Genomic DNA, 12,409 nt, shown 5'->3' with positions numbered 1-12,409 from the left:
CCTGAGTCAAATCCAGCACAATCATGACCTGCTGGATGACTTCAAGATGAAGATATTTTTCTTTATTGTTATTACACAGTGATGTATGTTCATCTTACCAATGTGCAAAGAACAAAACAAGCTCTCTGATGTGCAGGAGCTTTATGTAAGCTTTTCAGGCTTGAATGTATATCAAAGAGCAGTCTTATGCAGGAGAGACTAGATCTGGGGCAGAGCCTGGGATTCTGCAATGCTTAGGTCCTGGTAGTTCATGCCAGCACTGCAGGTTTATAGATCACATTTCGACTGACAAGGACCTAAGACATCATTGTGCTCATGGGGGTTTGCCTTTGTAACTTTGTCTATTTGTTTACAGCTGTGGTGATGGTCCTGAATAGCATGAGTGTCAGCTGGAGTGCCCGGATCCAGATTTTCCTAACCTTCTGCAAGCTCACAGCAATTCTGATAATTATAGTCCCTGGAGTTATACAGCTAATTAAAGGTATGGACTGAAAAGTAAATGTGCTTTAAACTGTGTATCTGCTTCTGGTCTCTTCTAACACTGACTTTCGCTTGTCTAGCAGAATCCTTAATTGGTCTTTGCTTGTGGAACTTAAAGTCTGTACTGTCATCTAATTGATTTGAAAGGCTACACTGAGGGTAAGTTAGTATTTATAGTTGAATGGCAGCAAGAGAATTAAGAGACCAAGCAACAAATATAAGGTGTCTGAGAATTCTTTTGGTATAAATTAAAATTACTTGGAGTCAAAACCCAAAGTGAAAAAGAAAAAATACTTCCCCACCAAACACACACATGCATGTACACACGCATGCATGCACACGCACACACACACATGTACACACACACACATGAATTTGCTCTATAACTTTAAGTACAGATCAATATATCCTTTGTTGTGCAACAAATATCAAAGACAAAAATACTTCTTTAAAATAATGGAAGATGACTAATAATTCTTTATTTTTTCATTTGCATTTCCTTACTCTGAGACTAGTATCCACAGAAAAGCAGTGAGGTTTAAGAGTAGCATTCCTAAAAACAGGATCCTTATGTGACAATAAAAAAGTTGCAAAAAACTTAGCTCTTATTTTTATACTATTTTTTCTGTAAAATTATTTGCATTTTTGAATAAATGAGGGAAGCTTCTGGATTAATCAGTCATGGAGTTTCTATTTAATAAGATAAGAATGTGATAGATACTATCATGGAGTTAGGTTTGGCCTGGTAATGTACATTGGCTTAAATCTGGTGGAAATGGCTGGAAGAGAAAGAGGTCCTGAGGGGTTACTGAATTTGTAACAGGAAATAACTAGAAATGATTAGAGCAAATCAACTGGAAAGAGGTGATGGGCATGTTAAGTATGTATTGTTTACATTGACATTGTCAGTTCCAAGAAAGGGAATTTATAGAGAAATTTAATGACACTGCAGAAAGAGAATTTCAACAACACACCAGGAAGTGGAGAAGTTGAGCAAAAGCATTGCCATTGGTAGAGGCACCAAACACTGAGAACTTGGTCACTTTAGCTAGGAGAGAGAACTGTTCTTGTCCATTGAATCAGCCTAGTGGGCCATCATAGAGTCCTGCCAGTAAAATGCTTTCACCAAATCCCAAAACTTCAGCCTCAGAATAAACACAATGATTCATTTGAACAGTAGAGCCAGTGTGTGAGAAGATATGGGTTTGTTGTCCCAAATCACCATGCATCAACAGAGCTGGCCTGCTCCAGAGGCAAAATTGTTCACACTCTCGGAGCTTTCAACTCCTGAGTTGACTTTCTAGTCTTCTGTAGAGAACCTTTGAGATTCTGGGAAGTAATGGGACGGTGAGTCATTAGCCCTTCTAGACATGGCTGTTTTCTGGCTTTTCCTTTTGATGTAATACCAGATATTATACGTAGTTATAGTCTGTAATGGGTTCTGATCCCTTATTTATGTATGTGTGTAAAATGGAGCATGGTTAGCAGTTGATATTGCATTGCAAATTCCTTGATAACAGAGACCCTGATGAAAATTCCAAATCTTTCCTGTCAGTTACAATATAGTGATACACTAATTATTGCTTATGGTATCCGGAACATAAGCCCACTCCAATTCTTGCTTTCCACACAACAGAGAAATTCCCTGAAAATATTACTGCATTTGAAGCATTTTTTTTAGTACTTTGGAGACCAGTCATGTTTTCTTTATAACTATGAAATTTAGAATTTAAATTTGTAATATAACAATTTAGTTTTTCCACATTTGTCTGAGACTCCAGGAAGAAAAAGACTTCACTGATAAGTGAGGTGTGTTTATTTATACTCTAATCAGATCCTGATTGTAGCTGGATATTTTGCTTTTACTGCTGAGAACTGGAACTTCCCTTTGAATGTTACTTTCATCTTCCTAAGGCCTGTGTTATGCATCCAAAATGTTCCTGAAGTTCAGAAACAGTGCCTCTTTGCAACACTTTAAAGCGGCTCATTTGAAGAACTGTGGCCCAGTCTTTACAAAAGTTTAGATGTTTTCTCTTATTAATTCTAATTGCTATACTCTAAAGGATATTCTTTCATCAGGCTAAGGAGACCACAGATCACAGAAGAATACCCAATAGGTGTTTCTTTCTTTTAAATATTATTTTATATTTGAGTGTATTGCACATGCTTGTGTGTGCACACATGTTTGTGGGCCTATAATGGTCATGTGCACATAAGCACAGGTGCCTGCAAAGGTGAGAAGAAGGCATCAAATACCCTGAAGCTAGATCAACAGCTGGTTGGTATGGATGCTGGGAGCTGAACTCACATTCTTTGTAAGAGTAGCACATGCTTTTAGGTGCAGAGCATCCTCTCAAGCCCCAACAGATGTGTTTTCTTAGTCTCAGTGTATACATTTTCCTTCTATTGAGGCATAGAAATGTTTCAGTAAAATGGGCATTTTTTATTAACCCTCTAAAGTATTCACAAAACTATATTTAGAAGTCGATTGCTTTGAGAAAAATATTCTTTGTGTGACACAACCATGTCCATCTTGGCTCTGATTCTCATAGTCTACCACTATAAATACTCGGTCATGATGTGGGCAATAGCTGATAATTGACTTACAAAGAGTGTTGTATATATCCTTCTGCTTTCATGGCCTCTGTTTTTGTACTAAAGTTCAGTTTTAAAACATGATCCTTTCCTATTTGAGTAATCTCATTTGTTGTTTTTCTTTGGGGGTGGTGGATGACAGATACTTTGTTGTCTAATTTTGAATTTGTGCTTACTAACACAACACTGGTTTTGTAATCTCTTAAACAACCCAAAAGAGTCAAAGAAAAAGATTCCCACTGTTCACAAAATAGAGGGTGGGAAAAGTGTGATGGACAAAGTGTTCAGTCTACATGTTGATGCCAAAGTTGGTAAAATTTGGTTTGGGGTTTGGTATAATTTCTTATTCATATTTTTAGAAGAAAATTGTGGTATGAACCAAGACAGTGTCAATAAGTTATCTCTATAAAGAAAGCCCTTTGTGTAGAATGGCTTATCACAGTTACTTACACTATGCTGCTGGGTGACATTGGCCATAGACTCTTATGTGAATAGGCATGGCTGTGCCCCAGGGAACTTTTATATGAACCAGTCTTTTGGGTTTTGATGGTGTATTTTGTCTGCAGCCCTCCCTACTTTAGGAGGCAGGTGTCAAATGTACTACAGGGATAAACAGCAGGATGTTAAGTGATGTGTGGGGAGGCAGTGCAGGCGTTCCTTGATGGTTCCTCACTCAAGGAAGACTCAGAGATTTCTTTTCATCCCCACTATGTCATGTATTGTCTTCTAAGAATTTTGACAAACTTAAAACTTCAATTAATGGAAGAAACTTTAGTCTACTGTCCTGGTTAAAATAGAGGACACTCAAGCAACACAAATGGTGGTACCTGTTTTAAGTGCCACTTTCATCCTGCTGATAATCTACAAAAGAACTACAAAATGGTCTAGGTGACAAATGTGCATTTGAGACTCCTACCCTAGTTTGGGTGCAGTATCAGTAGAGTTGGCCATGAACAGAGAGAACAGGGCAGCTCATTTCCCCACCATGTACAGGGTTGGAATAAATAATAACTAACAAATTCTTTGCAAAGCTCTAAAAATCCTTGCATCCTAATTGCAGGGCAAACACAGCACTTTGAAGATGCATTTTCAGGAAGAGATGCAAATCTAATGGGATTGCCCCTGGCTTTTTATTATGGGATGTATGCATATGCTGGTTGGTAAGTGGATATCTCTATATACTTTATTAAATTGCTTCATTTGCCTTTTCTCTTGTTAATCTGTCTTTTATCATAGGAGTATCAGCTTTGACCCTAGTGGTGGTTGAGTAAGCACATCACACATTTCTTTCCCAACTAGATTTCCATTATGTCAGGTGCACAGTGATTATTTAGTCAAAATTTCAAGTAACATGGAATTCTCGGAAATGAATACCTATAAAGCCAGGGACAATCATTTTCATGACCAAAGGATATATAGACTGGAGGGCAATGAAGTGACATGTGTTTGTTCAGATTCTTCTTGACTTCTTTGTGTAACATTTCTTCCTCCTGGGATAGGATAGAACCTCTCTCAACCAAGATTCGTATGATGCATGATGAGACAATGTGGAACAGAGAACTATACAGCTACTTTCCACAGAAAGTCAGGAGGAAGTGTGAGACATATTTCTAGGTTTTACAGTTGGCTTTGTGGGAGATAGGTACTAGTTTCTGGGAATACTTAGGGAAGACTGATTCGCTTCTGCAGCTTACTCTGGAAGAAAGAGAAGCATGAAGGAAAGGTGGGAGGGTTCTAGAAACAGACCTTCCTTTAGAGCTCCTTCCAGTTTCCTGCAGTGTGGCAAAGTCTTTAGCTTAGAGTGTCAGTTTATGAGCCTCTGAACAGTCAAGGTTGCTATTAGATTTATCCCAGTGGGATAAAAATAAAAAAAATAAATAAACAAACAGATATTGGGTTTCAACAATCAGTATACATTACTTCTAATTATTTATCCATTAGGATGAAATAGTGCCATGGATTATTACTTGGATTAGTACTCTCTCTGTCAAAAGGCCTTTGTGCTAGAGTACCATGGATATTTATAGATAGTGGTTAATGACTTTTTAAAAAATTTACCCTGTTATGAGGAAGAAATAATTAAGATGTAGAAATGAGATGGTCTCAGTAGATCAAAATGGTTTGTAAGATAAAGACAGGAAAGGAGAAATCATGATAATAAAACTCAACTGGTCAAATAGTATGTAGCATATTCAAGGGCCTTTTCACATTATATCTAAATGCTTTCAGTAGCTGAAAACACAAACAGGCAGCAAATGTGATTGACACCATGATGCCATGGATGCCTTTATTTCCTTCATGCTTGTCTGCCTGTGATCGCGCCCCTCCACACCCTAGTGCACCAGTGTTTGGTTGAGGAGTCATAGTAATCAAATATCAGAGAGGAACTTCCTATAGCTAAATTGTATTAGTTGAAATGTCTATTTCAAGGGAGCTCACTAGGTGCAACAATATTATTGAAACACTAGAATCATTGCATGACGATTAATTTTTGTTGCTTTGGAGTAAATAATGGTAGTAATTCTTTTTCCATATTTATAAAACCAATAGTTAAAGCTGTGACAATACTAGAAATACTATCAAGAAATTTGAGAATATGTGTGTAACATGAATACAATTTTCTCTTCTTTCTTCCTTCTTTTTTCTTTATGTTTTTGGATCTTATCTTCTAGGGAATATACAAATGCATTCCAAAATCAGTAGAATATGTACCCTATTATTCTCACAAATTGTAAGAATATGGCATTAGGAGAGAATCAGCAGAGTGTAGCTACATGGGTTTAGCATAGCTTTGAAGCAAAGTATGTTTGAAGGCTGTTAGGTTATAGCATAAGAAGATCAGTGTAAAATATTTGTATACCCGAAGTAGATTTTTGCAGCCATTGTGTGCACACTTTAGTTTTGAATCTCAGTGGGTTTGAAGTCTTTTCACTTTTGTTCAAAGCACAATGTGGTGCTAAGCAGAGAAAAGAACTGAGTATGATCACAGTGTTAGGAGCAGAATCAACTCCTCTATGTCTTTTAAGCCTGAATCAGGGCTCCATGCCCTGGGGCAGCAGCCAAGCCACGGTGAGGGTCCCTGGGAGCCCCAGAGCAAAGTAGGGGAGGGAACAAGAGCTTTCAGCTTCAGCTGGGTGCTGGGAGCCTGTTGTACTCTGTCAAGAATGTGGAATGTGGTGATCTTCACAAGGCAGATTTGATTAATTCTGTTGAATGGAGTTTCTTTTGCCTGGGAGCACCATGCGTCTGTTCCCACGGAATATTAAAACATCTCTACCCTCACTCCACTACCGCCCGACACAGAATATTCAGGTCACCTGCTTCAAGTACAGCCAATTTTCTCCATTTCTGAGGGTTTTGATGGGCAGTGGACTTTTCTGTGGAAAAAGACTCTTTTCATCTTGACATATTTTATTAATATTGCATTTTACTGATGCTGAGTCCAAAGTGCCATTATTTTCACCTATAATGGAGGTTTACAGAAAACTTGATTTATATCTTGTATCTTTCCCCCTGAATAATCCTTGTGTCTTCACCCTAGCTTGAAGAGCCAGGCACCATCAATTTCAGTGTGTGTGTGTGTGTGTGTGTGTGTGTGTGTGTGTGTGTGTTCTTGAGGATTCAGTCACACTATTGGAAAGTAAGTCTAGGATTGTAAATGGGATGTTATTTGATCCAAATGGCTTAGCTGGAGGATGATAGGGAACTATTTAGCTTCATGGGTTGTTATGCTGGCTTAATGCTGCTTTGTGAAGAGGAGGAATGATCTGGTTATTAATCTAAGGTTCCCAGTCTTAGAAAAAAAAGCACAAGTAGAAGAGTCTGTGGGGTGTACACTCCATAGACACAGATATTTCCATGTAAATGGATCAAGGTAGAATCTGAAATGGGTCTCAAAAATGGGAGCATTGTAAGAACAACCTTTGCTATCTGATTTCTCCATCTTCTATCGTATGATTGCAAAACTGGCTTGCACACTTAAATTGGGACTGTAAATGGCTACCACTCCCTGCATTGCTGTAGAAAAATGTTTAAGTGGGGAAAGAAAAGGAAGAAACAAACTCAATGTGGAAACATTGTAATGAGCAGAAACAAAGCAGTTATAGTCAGGAATTGCAAGCCAGACTGCTACCTGTTTGGACAGGAAGCATGCTAGCCCTCTGTTGTCCTGGATACCTTGCACTAAGAGCAGTCACCTCCAGCTGTTAGGCTGAATAGGAAGAAGATACCAGCAACCCTTGGGGATCCTGAATGGAGTAAAGTTTTGGCTCTGAGGAGCACAGAACCTATCTAGAATGATGAAAACTCCTTCACTGAAACATGATTAGGGGAAAAGAAATCATTAACTCAGTCAGGTCACAGAGTCGGGTCAGAACAACTTTCATATTATTGCCAATGTCCGTATTCAGAGAAATACATCTGCCAGTCCTCCTGTGGCCTTGGGGAAGTCAACCAATTTCAATTCTGTATCTGGGTCCAAAGCTAAGCACAGCGTGGTGAGATTTTTTTTTTTCTCTTTTTTACACCGTGTGATAGAAAATTGGTTTTCAGTGTCTTTTGTCGCCCTCTTTAATCGGATCCTCAATGGATTTAGTCTCCCTGAAGCACTAGCGAAGATTATTGTATGCCTTTGTGTCAAATCTCACTTCAAAGATCTGCTTCCTTTAAAAGTCATGTATAAGGTTGGGCGCTACAATGCAGGGCCAAACATAGCATTTTATGCACAGTCATAGAAAATCTGGGACAATACACCTTGTGAATATTCTCCAGGGGCCTTGAGAAGTAAACCAGGAGAAAGGGACAACTGTGGCCTTCATCCCATGCTGAGACCAGACAAGTGTCCAGGTTTATTTCCCACACTGCATGCTTTGGCACTGAAATGACGTGCTGTCCTCTTCTTTCCCCAAAACTGTACACAACCACTTTCTTTTTTCTCTATCCTCTAAGGCCATGGAAAAATGTTGGAAGTCGTATTCTTTTTCACAAATAGCCTTTTCCTTGCCTTAAGGTTACTGGAGAAGACCAGTTCACCAACTATTGAAAAGCAACTGGCTATCTCTGACATGCAAAACCTGGCACTGTTCCTTAATTCATGTGATTTATTTAGTTTTTGTTGTTATTTATACATTTGTTTATTTATTTTTATTTATTCCCCATTCTTTCTGTTGCCTCAGGCTTATAACGAACATGTCAAATCTGTCTCAAATAGCACATTCCACAGTACTATCTGTGGTACATTCAATGCAGGAATAGTAGCTCATTTATAGTCCACACTTACAATTCTTCCAGTCAGTCTTGCATTATATGGTGATTGATGATGTGTGCACATAGCAAGGGCCACACTGACTGTTGCTTTTCCTATAATAACAACATTATATGCATTCTGCTATACATGCACCCTTCTAAGGCAACAACAACTGCTGTTTTTAGAAATTTAATTTTCTGGTTGTTAAAATATATCATCAGTTTTATAAGTGTATGTGTGTAAACTTTTTATGTCACCCCTATTGCTACCATTTATTCAGTCAATGTATTTATAATATTGATTAATAACTTAGTTATTAAAGCTATAGCCATCTTGTTCTTGAACATCAACTGTTTAGTGAATTCAGTTAGGACCAGTGTCCATGCCTTTCTTGTAGGTTGTGAGATGCTTGAAGCATGTGGCAGGCAATGGGCTAATATTCTGAATATTTGTATTTAGAGAGAAGAGAATTTGACTTTCAGACCTATGATTCTGTGTGTCATGTAAGAGGCTATTCTAGCATCTAAGGGATAATAAGATAACTGTAGAAGGTATGATTTTCATTCTGGGAGAGTTCCCCAAGCTTTATGGAATGAAGATATAGCTAGTTCTTGTTGCTGTGTTCAGCTGTTCTCATGAGAATTCTTAATTTCCTTCAATATTTCTTTGAGGAGACTTAGGAAGAACTTTATAGGGCTTACAGGGCCTCCAGCAGTCCCTTTTAGTTGGAAAATGAAGTCCAGAATGGAAGGTATTAGCCATGTCTATATGGGCTTGGTAGAAGCACCCTGTGAAGAAAGCAATCAGAATTTCTCAGGCCCTAATATTAGGGTAAGAATTTGAGATTCCATTGACGTTAAAAGTGAAATACTTTGTGCCTAAAATGCTTCTCTTTACATATAGAGAAAAGTACTAGGGACCTGGGAAATATTCAAAATTCCCTGCTTTTTTTGTTCTTGATGGACAATGTGGTAAGTAACAGTGTGTCTACCATTAACTACCTGAACATACTCAAGACCTCTTTCCCTCCTTATGCTTGTGGATCAGGTTATATAGGGTAAACACTGGCAGTGACTCTAAAGGAAGAAGTGTGAATGAAAGGTTTAATCCTTTTATTTTAGTTTGAAATTATAAATTGGCAAATAGTGTACGTTTGTGAGGTACAAAAAATGAGGTTATGGTTTATGAATACAACATGAAATAATTAAATCAAAGTAATTAACAGTTCCATAACAGAGTATAGTTTTTTATTTTTGTGGTAAAACATTTGAAACTTACTCTTATTGAAAATTTGAGACTGAAAGACCCGCAGAGTGTGGACCCTCACGCTCCGACTCAGGAAAGGCACCCCCCCCCCCCCAGCCCCAAATCACTCATGAGAAGCAGTCTTGATGTAAAAGCATGAGGTCTTTTATATTCCAAGAGCATTGGGGTCCACAGTCATGCACCACACAGGGGTAGAGGACTGAGGACCCTGAGTACAGAATTGAGACAGCTTTTATAGGGTTACAACAAAGCCCGCACATCTTAAACCAATCATCTAATAGCATCCAGAGCCTGCGCGGTGGGGACCAATCAATTTAAACCATCCAAGTTCGCGCTTTATAGACCAATCAGTTTTCTATAGCCCTGGAGGTCTGCATTTGTGTTGGCTCCTGGGTGGGGTGACAGCTCATTTCCTGTACTCACGTACTTACAGGTCCTGTCATAAACAGCAAAGAATGTGACCTTTTGCCTACTTACTGCCAGGGGACAGGGTCTGGAATTTAACGTATTTGGGGCTTTTTTAGACTTCTAGTTTCCTGGGGTCATGGAAGAGTTAGGCTGTATTTTTTCATCCTTACAAGACATATAATAAACTATCATTTCTACAAGTTTTGGTTCCCGCTCATACAGTGTGTTCTGTGTAGGAAGTCAATAGCACTTCCCTACAAGGTTACTCTTATATAATTTAGATTACAGGAAGCTCAGGCCACCTTCAAATTAATTTCTCCCCCATGCTTTCTTTCACACTGGTATGGCAGAACACTATAGTATTCCTCCTTTCCCTGTGCATAACCATTGTGGAACACTTCCATGCTTTGGCCCACCCTCACCCTGGAATGACCTCATAACACCTCATCTTGAAAGTTCAGGTTGGGTGGGGGGGACTTCCTCTGGAAATGCTTCCTCCATCTTAGTTTGAGACTGGCTCTACTCTTCTAGCTCCTATGCATACCCTTTGCTGTCATTGCATCATGTTGTTCTGAGCCGTCCTGTAAACTGAGAGTTTGGCATACAGATTATGCACTTTCTACTCTCATTGCATTCATGTCTTACACATTTGCCCCCACTACGACTTAGTAGAAAATGTGCTGTTGAAGTTCTTACTGGTTTCCTATTTACATCTTCCTGCATATACTTTTATGTAATTTTCATGATAATTTATTATTTTTTTTTTTCCAGACAGGGTTTCTCTGTAGGTTTTGGAGCCTGTCCTGGAACTTGCTCTGTAGACCAGGCTGGCCTCAAACTCACAGAGATCCCCTGCCTTTGCCTCCCGTTTGCTGGGATTAAAGGCATGTGATACCACCGACTGGCTCTAATTTATGAGTCTTAGTTTGATTTTAAAATGTTTAACATGTGGTGGTAAAACTTACTAATAGTTATCTGTTTACTTATAATACAGGTTTTACCTCAACTTTATTACTGAAGAAGTAGAAAATCCTGAAAAGTAAGTAACCTTATTTACTGTGATATTTTTGTTAAAATAAATTTAAAATTATGAAGAGGAAACCCAATGTGGGCCCGTTAATTTCTCTCTTGTTATCATTGTTCTGTTAGATAAACCCACCTAAATTTTCACAATAAATGACTCCCACATATTAGATATACTATATATAACCATATGATATATTCAATACTAAATTGCCTCATAGTCTGAACATAGGAAAGAATAATGGTGTGTTTTATATAATCTATTTTACACAAACATATACATATAACCTAAGATGGGCTCTTTATAAGTGTAGTTTGAACTAAAAGAATAGTTGATTATTTCTACATGTACCTTAAAAAGAAAAACTATGAAATTAGAGGAAATAATATAATGAATGGAAACTTGGTAAAGTAAATGAAAGATATTATAGGAAATTCTAGATTTGGGAGCTCAGTGATTTTTTTTTTTTTTAACATTTTCTTCATTAAAATATTGATGGAAGAGGTGATGTTAATTAAACAATGTGTCAAAATAGGCTGCAAAATTAATCATTTTAATGACTTGTGAATAAAAATTTGACTTTCCATAAAAAAAATCTGTCAATTAAAGAAGGAAAATTTAAGAAATGTAAAATATAGTGATATTTAACTCATTTTGCATTTATATTCAGCATAGATTATCTTCTAACCATTGTGCTAAGCACCTCTTTTAGGATGAATGAGGCTTATATGCATGCATTTTATGTGTCTTCCATGAATGGAAGTGTGGAAACAAAAGTTTAATAGTGTGACTGACACCATAGCAGAGTATTTAGCCAGCAAAGAGAGAATGAGATGTTCTTAACTTTATTCTAGGATATGTTGCTCAAGAGTCTCAAGTAAGTAAGTGCCCCCAGGTAGAGAGAGAAAGAGAACAATCTACCTGTGGGCAAAAGCAGAAGTATGGAGATGAGAAAGTACACCATTGTGAAACTGATACGGATGAGAGAGTGTGCCCAAGGGCTGACTGTTCAAAGTAAGATGAACTATCAAATTATGGCCCTGAGTGTCTTTGGAGATGGTTAGCTGATTGCGTTTGGCCAAGTATCAGAGATATCAGAGTTTAGAACAAAAGAGCCAACAATGGGAATTAACGTGCCTCATAGTATCTGATTAAACTGCTATGTAAATCAATATGTAATTTCAACATGAAGAAGACCAACTTATTAAGAAATATGGCCAATTTATAAGAAGATTTTCATATTTGTCTCTGAAATGAAAGGCAAAGGAAATGTTTACCAGGAAGCAATTCTTACACTTCTTCAAAATGATAAACAAACTACCTAGTGACTGTAATCACACTGATTATAGAAATAAATAGGTGTGCCTGTCATTTTAGTTTTGTAAACTCCT

The 12,409-nt window shown here is 37.8% G+C and overlaps 1 protein-coding gene across 2 annotated transcripts in view; it reads left to right on the top strand.

Annotated features, from left to right (window-relative positions):
• Positions 1 to 12,409, top strand: part of Slc7a11 (solute carrier family 7 member 11) — a 77,383-nt gene that overhangs the window by 22,893 nt on the left and 42,081 nt on the right. For both annotated transcript variants that reach the window (XM_051176906.1, XM_051176907.1), the window contains 3 exons: positions 356 to 481; positions 4,136 to 4,235; positions 10,989 to 11,033. In XM_051176906.1, coding sequence (XP_051032863.1) covers positions 356 to 481; positions 4,136 to 4,235; positions 10,989 to 11,033 — 271 coding nt within the window. The remainder of the gene's footprint in view (positions 1 to 355; positions 482 to 4,135; positions 4,236 to 10,988; positions 11,034 to 12,409) is intronic.

This window comes from Phodopus roborovskii, unplaced genomic scaffold, assembly GCF_943737965.1.
Source record: "Phodopus roborovskii unplaced genomic scaffold, PHOROB, whole genome shotgun sequence".
NCBI classification, from domain to species: Eukaryota; Metazoa; Chordata; class Mammalia; order Rodentia; family Cricetidae; genus Phodopus; species Phodopus roborovskii.
Note: the sequence above shows the minus strand (reverse complement) of the source record. Positions and strands in the feature narration are given on the sequence as shown.